Source organism: Calidris pugnax, unplaced genomic scaffold, assembly GCF_001431845.1.
Source record: "Calidris pugnax isolate Ruff unplaced genomic scaffold, ASM143184v1 scaffold4, whole genome shotgun sequence".
Lineage (NCBI taxonomy): Eukaryota > Metazoa > Chordata > Aves > Charadriiformes > Scolopacidae > Calidris > Calidris pugnax.
In genome coordinates, this window is record NW_015090781.1 from 752727 (window position 1) to 769627 (window position 16901).

At 43.9% G+C, this 16901-nt stretch overlaps 1 protein-coding gene across 4 annotated transcripts in view; it reads right to left on the reverse strand.

The window, feature by feature from the left end:
* The window catches only part of KNDC1 (kinase non-catalytic C-lobe domain (KIND) containing 1), a 75811-nt gene extending 73079 nt beyond the window's left edge, over positions 1-2732 (reverse strand). For all 4 annotated transcript variants that reach the window (XM_014959760.1, XM_014959776.1, XM_014959768.1 and 1 more), the window contains exon 1: positions 2433-2732. In XM_014959760.1, coding sequence (XP_014815246.1) covers positions 2433-2531 — 99 coding nt within the window. In that variant the 5' untranslated portion in view covers positions 2532-2732. The remainder of the gene's footprint in view (positions 1-2432) is intronic.
* Positions 2733-16901: the final 14169 nt, after the last annotated feature.

Sequence of the window (16901 nt, forward strand, 5' to 3'; positions counted from 1 at the left end):
GTGTCCAGTTCTGGGCCCCCCAGTTCAAGAAGGACAGGGAACTACTGAAAAGAGTCCAGCGGAGGGCTACCAAGATGATCAAGGGAATGGAGCACCTCTCTTATGAGTAAAGGCTGACTTGGGTCTGTTTGGCCTGGATGAGAGAAGACTGAGAGGGGATCTTATCCATGCTTAGAAATATCTAAAGGGCGGGTATCCAGAGAACGGGTCAGGCTCCTCTCAGCGGCACCCGGCAACAAGACAAAGGGCAAGAGACACAAGCTTGAACACAGGAAGTTCCATCTCAATATGAGGAAAAACTTCTTTCCTGTGAGGGTGGCAGAGCACTGGAACCGGCTGCCCAAAGAGGTGGTGGAGTCTCCTCTGGAGATATTCTAAACCTGCCTGGCCACATTGCTGTCCAGCCTGCTCTTGGGGAACCTGCTTTGGCAGGGGGGGTGGACTAGATGATCTCTGAAAGTCCCTTCCAACACCTACAATTCTGTGATTCAGTGCTTTGGACCACTGAAAGCTGGTTCACTCAAATTACAGGAAAACTCGAGCGTGTTATCTAACAGAGATCCTGATGCCTTTTCTCTATTGTCTCATTATCAGTAAAAGACACTTGTAAAATCAATTACCGTTGAATAACTACAAGAAGTGAACTGGTCAGACAACCATGCTTTGATTATTCACTTTAGTTCTCAATTTTCCCTTATATTTTCTTCAGCAAGTATGAAACAGCTCAGTAGCATATGTAATTAAGCAGAGGAAGAGAAAACAAATTAATTTGGCACAGACAACTTCTTAAAAAAATTTAAATTAAATATTAAGGAGTGTGAGATGAAGAAAGTCCTAATAAAGTCATTTGAAATACACCCTCACCCTGAGTATTTCCTATTCTTCAGCTTCAGCAGCTTCTTGCTTCACATGTAGGTTTCTGTAAAACCCATATATCACACACCAACCTCATTCTTTATACCATGTACAGTGATGTACAGGCTCCACTAAATGACTAAGCTGTTGAGAGTTCAGTACATCAACATTCACAGTGCTATGGCACCTAAGTCTTTTTGCCAAGATAATTCACACAAACTTCAAAACAATCTATTTCAGAATCATGGGAAACATGGCAGACATCATTCACTACACTCACTGGATTTGAAGAAAAACACTGGGTTGCCTGGAAAAGCTCACTGAGTACTCTTCAAAGCAGCCCTTTATTATTAACTTCTCTAATCACCAGGTGATAGGTCATGCTCATTCTCTCAAAAAGACTATTGAAAATATTAATACACCTGGAATGACTAAATAAAAGGCACTGGTGGGAATCCACAATTAAAGTATATATTGACCATGTGAGAAAAATGGGCTTGAGTCTTCCTTACACAGAAGAGTTGATCCTCAGCCTTCCCCCATCCTGAAGAAATACTCCAAATATTTAAGCTAATGTGTAAAACGGAGGACACTACCTCCTCTCCCTCCTGTATTTTGCATGGGCCAGTCTGAGAGGGCCTACTACAATGATGGGAGAGTCAAACTGCTAAGCCATTAGATAACTTATGGAAGCTGGAAGGGACTTTTCATTTTCAAACTCACTTCTAAATCCTGAGTCAGCTCAGGTTCTTGATACAGCAAATAAGAAAGCGTGCATGATCTGGCTTGGGGAACAAGTGGTTCACATACAGTTCACCAAATTTTTACTTAAAAAAAAAAGAATAAAACCCCAAACATTTTGCCCAAACATCCACTAGGGAGTAAGGAACACACCTCATGGGGAAAGATACAAATAAAGATGAGCAAGAGCAATAAAGAGTGCAAAATCAAGTACAAATCCAGACAAACGCGATGGCAGAGCTAGGTTTAGCCACAGATTATTTAGCAATAACAACTGAACAAAGAGATTACCGTTTGGGTTGGTTTGGTTGGTTGGTTTTTTTTTATTTCCCAGTTACAAAGGCCTTTTTACACAGGTCACAAGAAATTCCCAGTGACAAAGGCCTTTTTACACAGGTCACAAGAAATGGTTGTACCAAAATCTGGTTGGTAGGTACTGGAAACTTTTGCCAGTAAATTTCCCTTTCTCAGGTGTGACAAGGACACGTACTTCCCGACTGCAGCATTAACCCCTGGCTGCCGCAGGAGCTCGGCCGCGCTGGAGGGCCGTGACTGCGCTGTTGCGTGGAGAAGGCGCACGGGGATGGTCTCAGCCCAGCTCGGCAGCTGGGATCACCGGGCAGGAGAGAACCAGGAGCCCGCGGGGAACAAACGGAAAGGGAACGGTTATGCCGAGGCAGCGGCGGGGCGGGTGAGCCCCCGAGCCGCGGCCAGGGTCAGCCCCACAGGGCAGGCAGGAGGGGACGCCGCGGGGGTCCCGCGGGCTGCCCCTGCGACCGCCTTGCCACAGGTGAGCGCAGGGGCGGCGGCTCCGTCCCTGCACCCGCCTCACTCACCTCATCCTCCAGCAGCGTCGGCAGAGGCTGAAAGTCGTAGCAGTTCGCCTCGTCCTCCTCCTCATAAAACACGTCCTCTGTGGCGCTCACAGCCTCCATTCCGCCCGGCAAGGGAGCACAGGCTTCACCTCCGCAGGCTGCCCTACGCGCCCGAAGCACGGCCCTCAGCCCCCGCCGCGGCTCATCCCCACGCCCGCCTGCAGGCGACCCCCCACGGCGCCGGGCCCGCTCGCCGACCCTGCTTTAACCCTTTCCTCTCCCGACGGGGCCCAGCCGCCGAGCACCCCTCGCCTGTCCCGGGGCCCCGCCTCCGCCAACTTAAGGCCTAGGCTGGGGCAGCGTTGCCATGGAAACGCGGCCCGCCGCCGCCTCGCCCGCGCAGCGCGGCCTCACTGCGGCGGCTCCCACCCTCCTGCGGCGGCGCCCGCTCCCGCCGCCCGCCTCGCCCTGGAGGGTCACCGGGGGCCGGTGGCGAATCTCGGAGCACCCCCGCTCCCCTCCTCCCCGGTCACGGCGAACCTGCTGGCAAGAAGGCGGCGGGCCCTGAGGGTCGCGCCCGCCGCACTGCCAGCTGCGGCCGCCGCTCTCCGGGCGAATGGGATCGGCTGGAGGGAGGGCTAGTGCGGGGCGAGTGGCCGGGCCGGCGGCGTTGCCCGGCGCCCAAGATACTAACAGTCGGTGCAGGCAGACAGCTGCTCCCGCCGCCCAGCGGTTTCCGCCGTGAGAGGCACCGCGGCCTGGCCCAAACCCCACCCTGCCTGGCTGGGCACCGCCTGTGTCACCATCGGCTCTCCAAATCCTTGGATTTACTGGATAAATCCCGGCGTTTAAAATTAGGCAGGTGACCAAGTTATTTTGCATGATCATGGCCATAATTCCTGAGGCAGTTCAAACCATAAGAAGCGCAAACAAAACCAATCTGGTATTACCAACTTTCTTTTCCTGAGCCCTAGCCCATTTTTACTCTCCACAGGGCTTAGGTTACCTGGAATAACTTCATTAAGACTCTCTTTGAAATTGAAGGTTCAAGATCAAGGATTCCCAGAGTCACAGAATCATAGAATCGTCTAGGTTGGAAGGGACCTTAAAGATCATCTAGTCCAACCATCAACCTGACAAAAAAATAAATAAGAAATAAGCAATGAAAAATCACTAAACCATATTTCTGAGGACCATGTCAACCCGTCTTTTGAACACCTCCAGGGATGGTGCCTCAACCACTTCCCTGGGCAGCCTATTCCAATGCTGCATAACCCTTTCCCTGAAGAAATCTTTCCTAATCTCCAATCTTTACCTCCCCTGGCACAACTTGAGGCCATTTCCCCTTGTCCTGTCTCCTGTGACTTGGGAGATGAGACCAACCCCCACTTCTCTACTCCCTCCCTTCAGATAGTTATAGAGCACGAGAAGGTCTCCCCTCAGCCTCCTCTTCTTCAGACTGAACCCCCCCAGCTCCCTCAGCCTCTCCTCATAAGACTTACTCTCCAGACCCCTCACCAACTTCGTTGCCCTTCTCTGGACCCACTCCAGCACCTCAATGTCTTTTTTGTGGTAAGGGGCCCAAAACTGGACACAGCCCTCAAGGTGGGGCCTCACCAGTGCCCAGTACAGGGGGATGATCACCTCTCGGGTCCTACTCCCCACACTGTTCCTGATCCAGGCCAGGATACCCTTGGCCTTCTTGGCCACCTGGGCACACTGCTGGCTCCTGTTCAGCCGACAGTCGACCAACACCCCCAGGTCCTTTTCTGCCAGGCAGCTCCAGCCATTCTTCCCCAGGCTGTAGCACTGCAGCGGGTTGGTGTGACCTAAGTGCAGGACCTGGCACTTGGCCCTATTGAAACTCATCCTGTTGGTCTCAGCCCATCGATCCAGCCTGTCTAGATCCCTCTGCAAAGCCTCCCTACCCTCCAGCAGGTCGACACTGCCACCCAGCTTGGTGTCATCTGTGAACTTACTGAGGGTGCACTTGATCCCCTCGTCCAGATCATTGATAAAGATGTTAAAGAGAACGGGTGGCAGTACCGAGCCCTGTGGGACACCACTTGTGACCAGCTGCCAACTGGATTTAACTCCATTCCCCACCACTCTCTGGGCCTGGCCCTCCAGCCAGTTTTTAACTCAGTGGAGAGTATACTAATCTAAGCCATGAGCAGCCAGTTTCTCCAGGAGGATCCTGCGGGAGACTGTATCAAAGGTCTTGCTAAAGTCCAGGTAAACAACATCCACAGCCTTTCCTTCATCCAGCAAGCGGGTCACTTTGTCATAGAAGGAGATCAAGTTTGTCAAGCAGGACCTGCCCCTCGTGAACCTGTGCTGGCTGGGCCTGATTGCCTGGGTGTCCTTCATGTACTGCATAATGGCACTCAGGATGATCTGTTCCATGACCTTCCCAGGCACTGAGGTCAGACTGACAGGCCTGGAGTTCCCCGGATCATCCTTCCCACCCTTCTTGTGGATGGGCGTCACATTTGCTAGACGCCAGTCAGCTGGGACCTCCCCAGTTTGCCAGGACTGCTGGTAAATGATGGAGAGTGGCTCCACAAGCACTTCCACCAGCTCCCTCAGTACCGTTGGGTGAATCCCATCTGGGCCCATAGACTTGTTTGTGCCTCGGTGCTGGAGCAGGTCCCTCACCGCTTCCCTTTGGATTACAGGGGCTTCATTCTGCTCCCTGCCCTCATCTACCAGCTCAGGGGTCTGGGTACTCAGGGGACACCCTACTCCATTCCTGAAGACTGAGGCAAAAAAGGCATTGAGTACCTCAGCCTTCTCCTCATCCTTTGTCACTACATTGCCTCCCATATCCAATAGTGGCTGGAGGCTGTCCTGAGTCCTCCTCTTGCTACTAATATATTTATAGAATTTCTTTTTGTTGTTTTTAACATCCAAGGCCAGATTCAGTTCAAGCTGGGCTTTGGCCTTTCTATTCTTTTCCCTACATAACTTTGCTACACCTTTATAATCTTCCGGAGTGGCCTGCCCTTTTTTCCAAAGGCCATAAACTCTCTTTTTTTCCCTGAGCTGTGACCCTATCTCTTTTTTCAGCCAGGCCGGTCTTTTCCCTCGACGGCTCGCTTTACTGCGCAGAGGGACGGCCTGCGCCTGCGCTTTTAAGACTTCTTCCTTGAAAAACGTCCAGCCTTCCTGGACTGCTTTTCCCCTTCAGGGCTGCCTCCCAAGGGACTCTGTCGAGCAGACTCTTGAAAAGACCAAAGTCTGCCCTCCGGAAGTCCATGATGGCAGTCCTGCTGGTTCCTCTTCTCGCCTCCCTAAGAATCGAAAACTTTATCATTTCGTGGTCACTTTGCCCCAGATGGCCTCCAACCGTCACATCTCCCACAAGTCCTCCTCTCTTTACACACACCAGATCCAACAGCGCTCCTTCCCTAGTCGGCTTCCTCACCAGCTGTGTCAGGAAGTTATCCCCGACACACTCCAGGAACCTTCTAGACTGTTCCCTCTCTGCTGTATTGTGTTCCCAGCTGAGATCTGGGAGGTTGAAGTCTCCCACCAGGACAAGCGCAAGTGATCTTGAGACCTCTGCCAGCTGCTTACAGAACATTTCATCTACCTCTGCATCCTGGTTGGGTGGTCTGTAACAGACTCCCACCACAATATCAGCCTTACTGGTCCTCCCCCTGATTCTTACCCATAGGCACTCAACTCTACCATGGCCCTCAATAAGTTCTAGACATTCATAATCCTCCCTAACATACAGGGCCACCCCTCCTCCTCTTCTTCGTTGCCTGTCCCTTCTGAAGAGCTTGTATCCATCCATTGCAGCACTCCAGTCATGTGATTCATCCCACCACGTTTCCGTGACAGCAACTACATCGTCGCTTTCCTGCTGCACAATGGCCTCCAGCTCCTCCTGTTTGTTGCCCATGCTGTGTGCATTTGTGTAGATGTACTTTAGCTGGGCTACTTGTCCTGCCACTTTTTTTGGGGACGAGCCCTATTTCCCACCCAACCGTGCTCCGTCCCCTCTGTAGCTGCCACCCTATTACTACTTCTTTAGTCTTTGCTACCATATGTATCACCATCCCCCACTGCCACTGAGAGAAAGGACTGCAAGGCTTTGCTAGCAGTAGTAGTAGGCTTTCCCCCCGCTGTCGCAAGCAGGCCTGGTATCCTGTAAATCAACCCAAATGAGAGAGCAAGAGTCATCACTACTCTCCCATCCCTCAAGCCCTGGCATGCATTATTTAAATGATGCTTTAAATAACACTAATGATTGAACAGACAACACCCAATAAAGAGACAGTAGATGCATAATCACCCAAAGCAATTCTTTCAGAACAAAGATGAGAAAGTAAACCAAAATGGGATCACAATAAATAAAATAAATAAAAATGGGATCAAAATAAATAAGAGGGTTTAGAATACTGAAAGCTTATTCTCTTTATACCCAGGAAGGGTATAAAGAGAAAGGAAGGCCACGAAAGGAACAAAACAAAAAAAGAAATACAACAAGCTAGATGTACTCTAGTCTTCTTGCAAGGTACCAATAAAAGATGGCCAATTTATCTTAAGCATTTAATCTCTCCTGTCTTCCCTCCACTAACCCCACCAAAATACAGGGTTATTATCTAGAGACAGCTGAGACATATGTGGCCAGATCCAGAACTCCCCTAGGTGGGACAGGATATGGAGTCCCGTTTTGCACCAATAGTTATAATCACACACATTCTCATACTGATGAAGTGTTACGGAGATTGGTATTTGCAATGCCATGAAATTTTCCGTTATCTTCCCCTCCCCCCTCATATCTAGTTTAAAGCCATGTCGATGAGCCCTGCTAACTCCTGCCCACAAATTCTTTTCCCCTTCTGGGACAGCCGCCTCCCACCTGCCACCAGTAGGCCAGGTGTCTCATACAGCAGCCTATGATTGAAAAACCCAAAGCCCTGCCGAGAGCACCAGTCCTGGAGCCACAAATTGACCTGGTGCCTCTTCCTGTATGTTTCCTCATTCATCATTGCTATTCCTTCAAAAGTACCACCATGTACTTTTGTTTCAAGTAAACCGCATTGGAAGCTGCTGTGCCCTGCAAATTGGCCGTCACCACTCCCCTTCTGCTCTGCCTGGGAAGGGCGGTGGGCGCTCAGGAGCAGGCATTCGGTGCCTGTGCCCCCTGTGCCCACCCCTGGGCAGGAGTCTCCTGATTTAGCTTTAAGTACATGTGCAGCCACATCAAAACCTTCACATCTCTGTGGTGGATGGAGAGAACAGACTTGTTTTCTCCTGTAATTAAATTTCACAACTACAGGTGCTTGGAAAATAGTAGTGCCATTTTCATTATTCTGCTTTCCTGTATTCCTGTAATTCTATGTCAAAATGGAGTATCTTAATGAATTAATGTGTGCACAGTACATCAAGCAAGGCAAGAGTTTTACATAGTACTCTTTGGAAAAGATTAATGCTGCATTAAAATATACATTAACAAGGACTGTGAAGCAAACAAAGATACTTTGATTAATTGCCCCATAAAAGTCATCCTGCAGCAGTTCTCCCAATTTCTGCTAATTAAACATGACTTGGATACATTCCACAGTTACGGCATGCTACTGAGAAAAAATCCAAGCCCAGACAGATTGGAATCTTTCATATATATGCTGTCTTCTTACTAACATTTTGAAGTAAATTGGTGTGAATAAAATGTTCATGATTACAAATGTTTATAATCTATATATACTTTTCATTTGGTAACTCAGGCTTTTAATTGTGAACAAATTAAAGCATGGGAAACAGTGAGTGCCTGGTGCTTCTGAAAATAAAGTCCAAAGTAACTCCAGTAACAGCACTGTTTTGTTTATGAAATGTTTCTTAAAATGTATTTCACCAACATATTTGACAAAATGTTTTCCTCAGGCAGCACAATATACCCAAGAAGAGCCCTAAATTCTGGACCCTCATGGGTTAGACTCACGACTGCACTGTAAAGAAAAAGACACAATATCTCTAGTGTGTAAACTGGGCTAAGATCTGCACTCATCCATAAATATATTTTAAATAAGCACTCCATTGCAATCACCATGTTAGCATTCATAAACATTTCTGTAAAATGATAGTTTAAGTCAAACCTATGGGTGCTGCATGGAAATTCACATGCTGGTTTTGAAAGGAACAATATTTTTTGTTGTGTAAGAGAAATTCACTTGCTGAAAGCAATCAGTAATGAAGCGATAGGGCATTTCCCTGTAAGGTTATCAGGCTCAGGCTCAGACACCTACCCTGCTTTATTTGGACCTTGAATCTAGGCTTGGGTAGATTTGGCCAGAGTCAGTGACTGTATCCAGGTGCTTCGAGATGCTGAAGGCCTATCTCTCAGTCACTCTGCTTAACTCAGTTGCTCTACTGAAGATCTACAAAATGAAATTAACACAGGATTCCTTGGTAAACGAAAACTTGTAGCAGACTTATCACAAGTGCCTTGATAAGCAGGACAGAACAGTCACTGGAACTGATACGGTTTGTTAGATTTTTCCAGAAAAATTGCTATACTAAGCCTCTGCTCCCATCAGTAATTCTGTTGTTTTGCTTTCCTTGTTGGTCTCATGGTTGAGGAAACTGTCAGAAAAGGCACTGTAACTTGTTTTATACATGCATGTAGCAATTCTCACACTAGAGTATTCATTCTTATTAAATCTGCAATTAATCTTGGCCCATGGAAGTTGTTGGAGGACATGCAGCACTACACAGTTCAGCATTAGAAAAAAACCCACATGTAGATGATGCTGTCAGTTTGCCTGCAGTCGTATTTTCTGTTGTTTCTTTTTCACAATATTGCTTAAGAAAGTAAAAGTTCTTAAGAGGATTTTATACAGTATTGGTAGGCATTTTTGAAAGACATTTTGATGGAATGTCTGTGGAAATTATCTTCTGGGTCTGAGGATGACTGAACATGCAAGTGAATATAATATTAAAACCAGAAATATATAGAACAACAATCAGGTTCTCAAAGGTGATTGTTCTCAAAAGGCAGAAATAAAAACATTATATTGCACTAATAATATTCTATAGCCTGAAAAGAAATAAGAAATCTTAGCCTAGGTTAAAGGAAAATACTGTGACTGAAATTGTTTTGGTAAAGGATATTCGAAACAGATTTCAGTATGGAAGTACCAAAGAGATTTAATTCCCTGTGATCAGATTTTGAATATGAACTGAGATCTTAGTAACAATTACACCAGGAATCACAATTATTAGAGATTTTTACTTCTTAATTGTAGATCAGAGATCAAAAACCACTAAGCAAAGGTAAACTCCAGGTATAGTGTAGATATACAAGAGAAACCTCTTGACCAAAACATTATGGAATCAACATGGAGTTCTATGTCTTAGACTTGGTGTATCATTGCAATACAGAGGGACTGGATCAAATACATCTGATTTCAGTTTTCTCACAATTTTAGCATGCTCCCCTTAAGCTGTAGCTAATATCTAGTAAATGCCTTGGAGTTAGGGCAGTTTGCAGTTTTCACATGAGCAGTGTTTGCAGCAAAATAGCTGACGATTTCTGTCTCTGACAGCGGTCGATAGCAGATGTCTAGAGAAGAGTACAGGAACAAGGTAGTTATGGATTGTGCTCTTCCAGTGCAGTCTCATACCCTCCACAGAGTCACAGTTCAGATATTCCCTAAGGTAGTCTATTAGTATAAGAGAAACTGGAATATTTTTTTCTTCAATGAAGTTGTTCATTCATTCTTTTAGTCTGAATAGTTTTACTGTCCACCACATCCTATTGCAAAATTCCTCACCTGACCCGCACATTGCATAAAGTAAACTGTTTTCTTTTTTCATTTTAGGCCCTTAATTTCTTGTATTTGAAAAAGTGGTGGATAGATCCCCTATTTGTCATTTTTCTATCATTTGTGATACTACAGAGTTATCATATCTTGCCTAGTTTCATTTTTTCAGGTTGAAAGGTCCTGGTCTAGTTGCTCATTTGCAGATTAGAAATTATTCCATGACTTTGATCATGCTTTAGTACTTTACAGTACTTTTTCTAATTGTCACTATGGAATTAAAAATTGTGAAAGAGAAGGTTGAAAAGGAAGGAAGGAAGGAAGGGAGGGAGGGAGGGAGGAGGAATTTATAGACTCTCAAGAGATTTTTGAAAATAATATATTAATGACCTACAAACTTGAAGGAAGTACTTCCCTTAGCCATGATTTACTGATTTAGTTATGAGCCTCATGCTTTTTATTTCCAGATATCTGGATTCATGTGATATTGTAAAAAAAGAATTCAGTGGGCTCTAGCCACAGAGAATGCATTCATGGGAATTCAGGGAGTGACTGGCAGTGTCTGTGCCTCTGCAACATAATCTACATACAAGCTGCAGAAGAAAGGAAATCGTGTGGCATAATACTGTTACGCCACTTTGTGCCACTGGAGATGTCTTTCACATTCTTTTGTAGGTTTTCCCTTTTATATTCTCTGGTTATTCTTTTTAATAGACTATATAATCATAATTGAATATTAAAATTTTTGAGTACCAGCCTTGTAGATGAAAGGTACACATTTGTTACACTATAATTAGATTGTACATTCTCCTTTTAAGAGTTTTCATATAATGGCAGTTTGCCTGAAGGTTCTCATTTTAATTTAGTTTGGGTGAACTGAGGGAACTGAAGGATTGCAGTATAAAGAATTGGGTTTTATGTGTGTATGACATAACCTTTTCAATTGTTTGGGTTTTGTTAATCAGAGATTGCTTTAATGCCATGGGCTATAATACTTTTACACTTTATGAAATGACTGTTCTTCCTTTAGCAGTTATATATTTCAAAACAGAGAAAAGCTTTCTGACAATTGCCAACTGCTGCTGCCTTTGTGGCAGAGAAAGCATTGTAATAAAAAAGCAAATTATGTGTTTCTGCTACTGAAAAGCCTGAAAGAATTCAAAGGTAAAGATACTGCAATTTTGAAATCAGCCCCATTGCTGCTATGAATCATATATGAGCATAAATCTGCTTGCCCTAAGTAGCAGGTTAGTTTGTATTCCAAGTACTTCAGAATCTTACAAAGCAATAGGGGTGTGTTAGCTTTGTATTTCTAAACAGGATCAGAAAACTCTATGTATGGACGTTATTGTATTGTATTTCTAAACAGGATCAGAAAACTCTATGTATGGACTGCTTATTGTATAGCAAAAACCATATAAAGGCATTCCCTTTTCATGGGGTTGAACGGTAGAAATGTAAACTTCAGAATCATCAAGCACACTCTTCCATCATTATAGGCACCTGTTGTATCATTCTTTTCATAGAAATATCAAACTCCACCTGTTCCTACATATTAGGAATCTTCTGATTTCCAGCATCTACTTAGTCACTTTTACCGCACCATTGCTTTTTCTCTTTTAATCTCAGTTCCTATTTCTTTACAGATTACCGTATTACGCATACATCTGTTCTGTTGCCTTTGACTTTGTTTTCATCTTTTCCAAACAGTGTTTTTTCTTAAACCTGTGTTCTAGTCATGATTGCTTTTCTACTACACTACACTTTTGTTGTCTTTATAATACTGATAAACCTGAAGTTCATAATTTCCTCAGGTGCTTAGGAGATCTGATCTTTTCAATAGTATCCTCTTCCATCTACCTCCTTGGTGTATTTCTTTGTAGAGGTGTGTGCTTTTTTAAATCTTCATAATCTTCTCACATGTCTATTATCTAAAGACTTTGATTTCATAAGGCTGTGAGAGCTGGGCCTTTTTATCCTGGAAAAGAGAAGGCTGAGGGGAGACCTTATTAATGCTTAAAAATATCTAAAGGGGGGGTTGAAGGATGATGGAGCCAGACTCTTTTCAGTGGTTCCCAGTGACAGGACAAGGGGCAACGGGCACAAGCTGGAACATGGGAAGGTCCATTCAAATATGAGGAGAAATTCTTTCCAGTGATGGTGCCAGATCCCTGGAACAGGCTGCCCAGGGAGGGTGTGGAGTCCCCTTCTCTGGAGATTTTCAAAACCTGCCTTGATGCAGTCCTGAGTGATGTGCTCTGGGCAATCCTGCTTTGGCAGTGGAGCTGGACTAGATGTTCTCTAGAGGTGCCTTCCAACTCTGACAATTCCGTGATTCTTTGAAAAGTAGTTTCATTTGTCCTCATATGAAAAACTATCAAAGGGTTCTTCACTGTCCTCCTTAGGACATCTTTCAATCATCTAATACATTTTCTTCAGAACCACAGCTGCATCTCAAATTCCCATATTCTTTCTACATGAACTCTACTAGGTGGCACTCCAGGCATAGATAGCTCCCATCAGTAGCTACTTTAGGGTAATGTGCTTTGCATCTAGGCATCTCCACTTTCTTTGTTGTTCTTTAAATAACCTATGCTGTTGCAAATGGATATTACCTTCCTGTACCAGCTGAAATGCAGGGAAAGATAGCGGAAGTAATGATATAATTTGGCCTGAACTGAAGTCAATAGCAAAACTGTCATGGCATCATTTCTTTTGAGAAGAGCTCATTGAGATGCAAGAAGACCATAATTGTTTGTATTTGTATACAAGTGGGAAAATAACTTAGTAAAGATCCAATATGCAAACACATGGCTTTCTTTTCAACACTGGAATATTAGGACTAGAAAAGATATGAGTCCAAAATCAGTCCAATGCTATGTCTGGTATTTGGGAATTTCTCAGTCATTGTCTCATTAGTTCAAGTAGCTTATTAGGTTTGCTACTGGCAGTATTTATCCAGAAATGTATATTCACACATATATACACACAAAGAGACTGATAATGGGATCCTTTCTATTACTATCAGTCTGGAGTGTTATGTGACTTCCTTTACTTCAGTGTCTTTTTACATCCCAGGTATTCCAACAATAGGCTTATATTGCAAGGTGGAGACCGCTTTGCTTGTTTCACATGGTAAAATGAGGCACCATGAAAATAAATCACTTCCAATATTACTGAGGAGGCTTATATCAACTGGAAATTTAAGCCATAAGCCTGGAGAGGCAAATTTACACCATAATTGGAAAGCATCCTCGAATTGATTCTAAACTGCTTTAGTGTTGACATTATAACATTGTCTTGACATTATAATATTGTCTTTATAGTACCTATTGGTCCCATTGCTCTTTTAATTCAGTTTAGTGGTGTTCATCTGGAAACACTAGACAAAGTTGTGCAGAAGATCATTTTAAAAGATAATGTGTGTAGTAAAGTCTAACATGGTGCCTATGGCGGTTTCACACTGGAAAATGAGCTGCAGGGTAGTACTAGCCATCTTTCAGAGAAACACCTCATAATAATTAACTAAACCCTAAATTCATGTTAAAGGAACATAAAAATTAACTATGTGCAGGCAGAATTCTAAGCCTGAGATTGCTTATATTTCTGACATTTGGCTATTTCCTTAGGCTTTCCGTTTCAGAGATTCATGAGATCACTATGAGCTGTTCATAATGGAAAGAGAAACACCGACAAGACAAAGTATTCTCCCACCCGTGGGCCAGGGAATCAAACTGCATTGTTTAAATCCTTCTCGAAATTAATGAATCAGCAGGAAGAGTCCACCCTGAAGACCTAATGTCTCCAAAGCAATCACCTAGTGTCCCCAACAGCTGATACGAAATCTGTTAGTGTCTTTGTAGTTCTATTCCTTTTCCCAGAGACATGACCATGGTTATCCTGGGAACATTTCTCAATAGAACATAAACTAGAACATAGATTACATATATATTACCTAGCAACAGAGGTAATATACAATATTTACAATTTAATCTTTTTGATTTACTGTGACTTGTGACTTTTGGTGGCCAATTAGGATTTAGCTACTCTGTTTCATACTTGGGTCACTGCAGTTCTTCCTGACACTGAACTGAAAAGGTGTTCACAAATTCCAGCTGTGCAAGACAAAACAACCCAAATCTCCTGGGAGCATACTCTGTATTCCTTACAGGCCTTCCAAAATAAAAACATTGCTAATCCAGCAACCTGTTCTCCATTCTTACCCTAGGAAAACAAGTGCTCTCCATGGAAGCCCAAGGGCTGCAGCAGTCCACTGTGAAGCTCTCAGTAGCTGAGATCAGGCTGTTCTTGGCAGAGGGCCCTATATTGGTACTTTGTGCCGGAGCTGATTAAAGTAAGTCTGATCACAAGCAATTTCAGATCACAACCCTGAACTCAGTCTTTCTGCCAAGCCCTTCAATCAGTAACAAAGATAGTTGAAAGAACTTCCAAAGGTACAGATCATCCAATGAAGTCACTTGACCTTGCAAGAGGTGAAGAGCAGAGGTGTCTTTATGTACAAACTGAGGCAAATTTCATACATGGGTATCAGAAAATATTTGTTGAAAAACACAGCGGGAGCCATACTGAAGCTATTAAAAATGCAGATTTAATTTCCAAAATAGTTCCAGAGAGATTTGTATTTTTCACATGATAGTCACAAGTATAGAGGAAAAGGTTGCTTGCTAAGGTTGACCTCTGCTATGATAGCTAGAAAATGCTGTGAGTAGGCTGCTTTTCTGGCAGATGGAAGAAGTAGTCCTTTATGCAGGCACACTTTGAGTCTGAACCCTGGTGTGACACACAGCTGAGTGCCCTCTCTGAGAAAACTCCTCAACACTTCTATTTCCAGTCACCCTGAATTAAGATTCATTTCCAACTTCGCATTTCAGCTACTGCAGTGAAAAAAATCAATTATTTGCACTACCCAAGTCTCAATTTTGTAATTGCTGTCTAGATAATTTGCTGATGGATGCATTTGTAATATCTATTTATTGTGCCACTGGGACTCCTGTATACTGGGAAATGCTCTTTTGAACAGTCAATACCCAGAATCTAGCCATAAAACTTATAAATACAACTGGAAGACTTAGTCAAGACTGAATCTTGTACCCTGCACATGCAGACCAGCAGGAGGAGAGAAAAGTCTTACCAAAAGAACTCATCAGGAGAAGGGAGAAAATAACCCCTCATACGGGGTGGGGGTTGCAACAATACAGGGTCTGAAGAATTGAGCTGCTGTCTGGTTACAGGACTGCAGGTTTTTAGACTTCCCTGTCTTTTTTTATAACTAATTTTGGGGAAAAGGTAACTGATTTGCAAATGACTCCTAAAGACATGGTCATTAGCTGTATGTTAGTGGAGCTCAAAATAGTGTTTAATGAGCCAGGAGGAGAGAAATTGCTGAGTTCAGCACAAAGTCTACAGCAGCTACAGCAAGTATGTGTTTGAAACATTTGTCATTAATTAGGCATCATCAGTTACCTCCTGGATGAAGCCAGAACCATCTTGGGTATCAGAAAATCCAGGAACTGCAGTATATGTCTACAGAATTTGATAATCCAAATGAAACAACTGGGCAAAACTCTCTTCCAACCTCTTAGAGCTATTAATTCATCTGACTCTATAATATGTTATTAAATTTTCATTCTTAGTAAAGACAGTTGATTTATACTAAAAATTTTAAAAAGTGGAAAGATTTGCTGTAGCAAGCAGTTAGGTACATGGATATGCTGTAAAGAAACTCTCATAGCACATAGAGAGAAGCAAAAGAGAGCAAAAAAGAGAGTAAATAAGAGTGAAAAAAGAGGGAGCGCAAAAGAGAGTGCTAATGCCTCTATCCAATATTGAATAGGATTCCACTGATTTCTCGAAAGTTTTGGTCTCTGAATTGTTGTCTCCATGGACACCCCTGTCAGGAGGCAGGGAGAAGTCAGCTATTCATATCTGGGAGGCACTACAACCCAATTTTAATCTGCCTGACAAAGATAGGTAAATTATTTCAGTTCAGCTTCTTGAAATAAAACATTATTATTTATAGGAGCATAGCCAGGAAAAATGGTTAAAACAAACATTAAAAAGAAAGCACCTGCATCCAAGCTTTCATAATTAGACTTCCCTAATCTTGGGCATTCCTTACTACCGCATGGAATAAGGGGGAAACTCTATCATGATTTATCTCAGAATAACCCCACAAGGCCTCTTCTTTTTATGGCCACTTGGGCCATAAAAATGCAAGACCAGATTCACTTACACTGAATACCTCCAATGGTTCTGCTGCACCTGGTACCTCCCAGGTTCCCCAGTTGTAAGTACTTCTCCACGTGGCACAGGACCAGTGGAACGGCTTCTGTTCCTCCTTGGGACTGCTCTGACCAGTGTGAAGCCAAACTGCTGGACATTTGTTTGGTATGAATAAGAGCCTTCAGGTGCTACAGAACCAGCACAGGAACATCCGACCCATGAAGTACTCATATGGCTTATTCTGCCCTAGGCTTGGGGCAGAACAAAGCCAAGCCCAGCAGCAGTCTGGTTTGCCAGTTCCCCAGGGCTGTGCCAGGCACACCTCTGCTGTAGCCGACAGCCTGGCACTCGGGCTCAATTAATCAAGAGAGGTTATATAACAAGCAGAGAATTTCAGCCAGGAAAATTCAAATGTAGCTGCACACAAAACCCTCATTGCCCAGTCCAGTCACTTCTATTCTGCACCAGCTGCTTC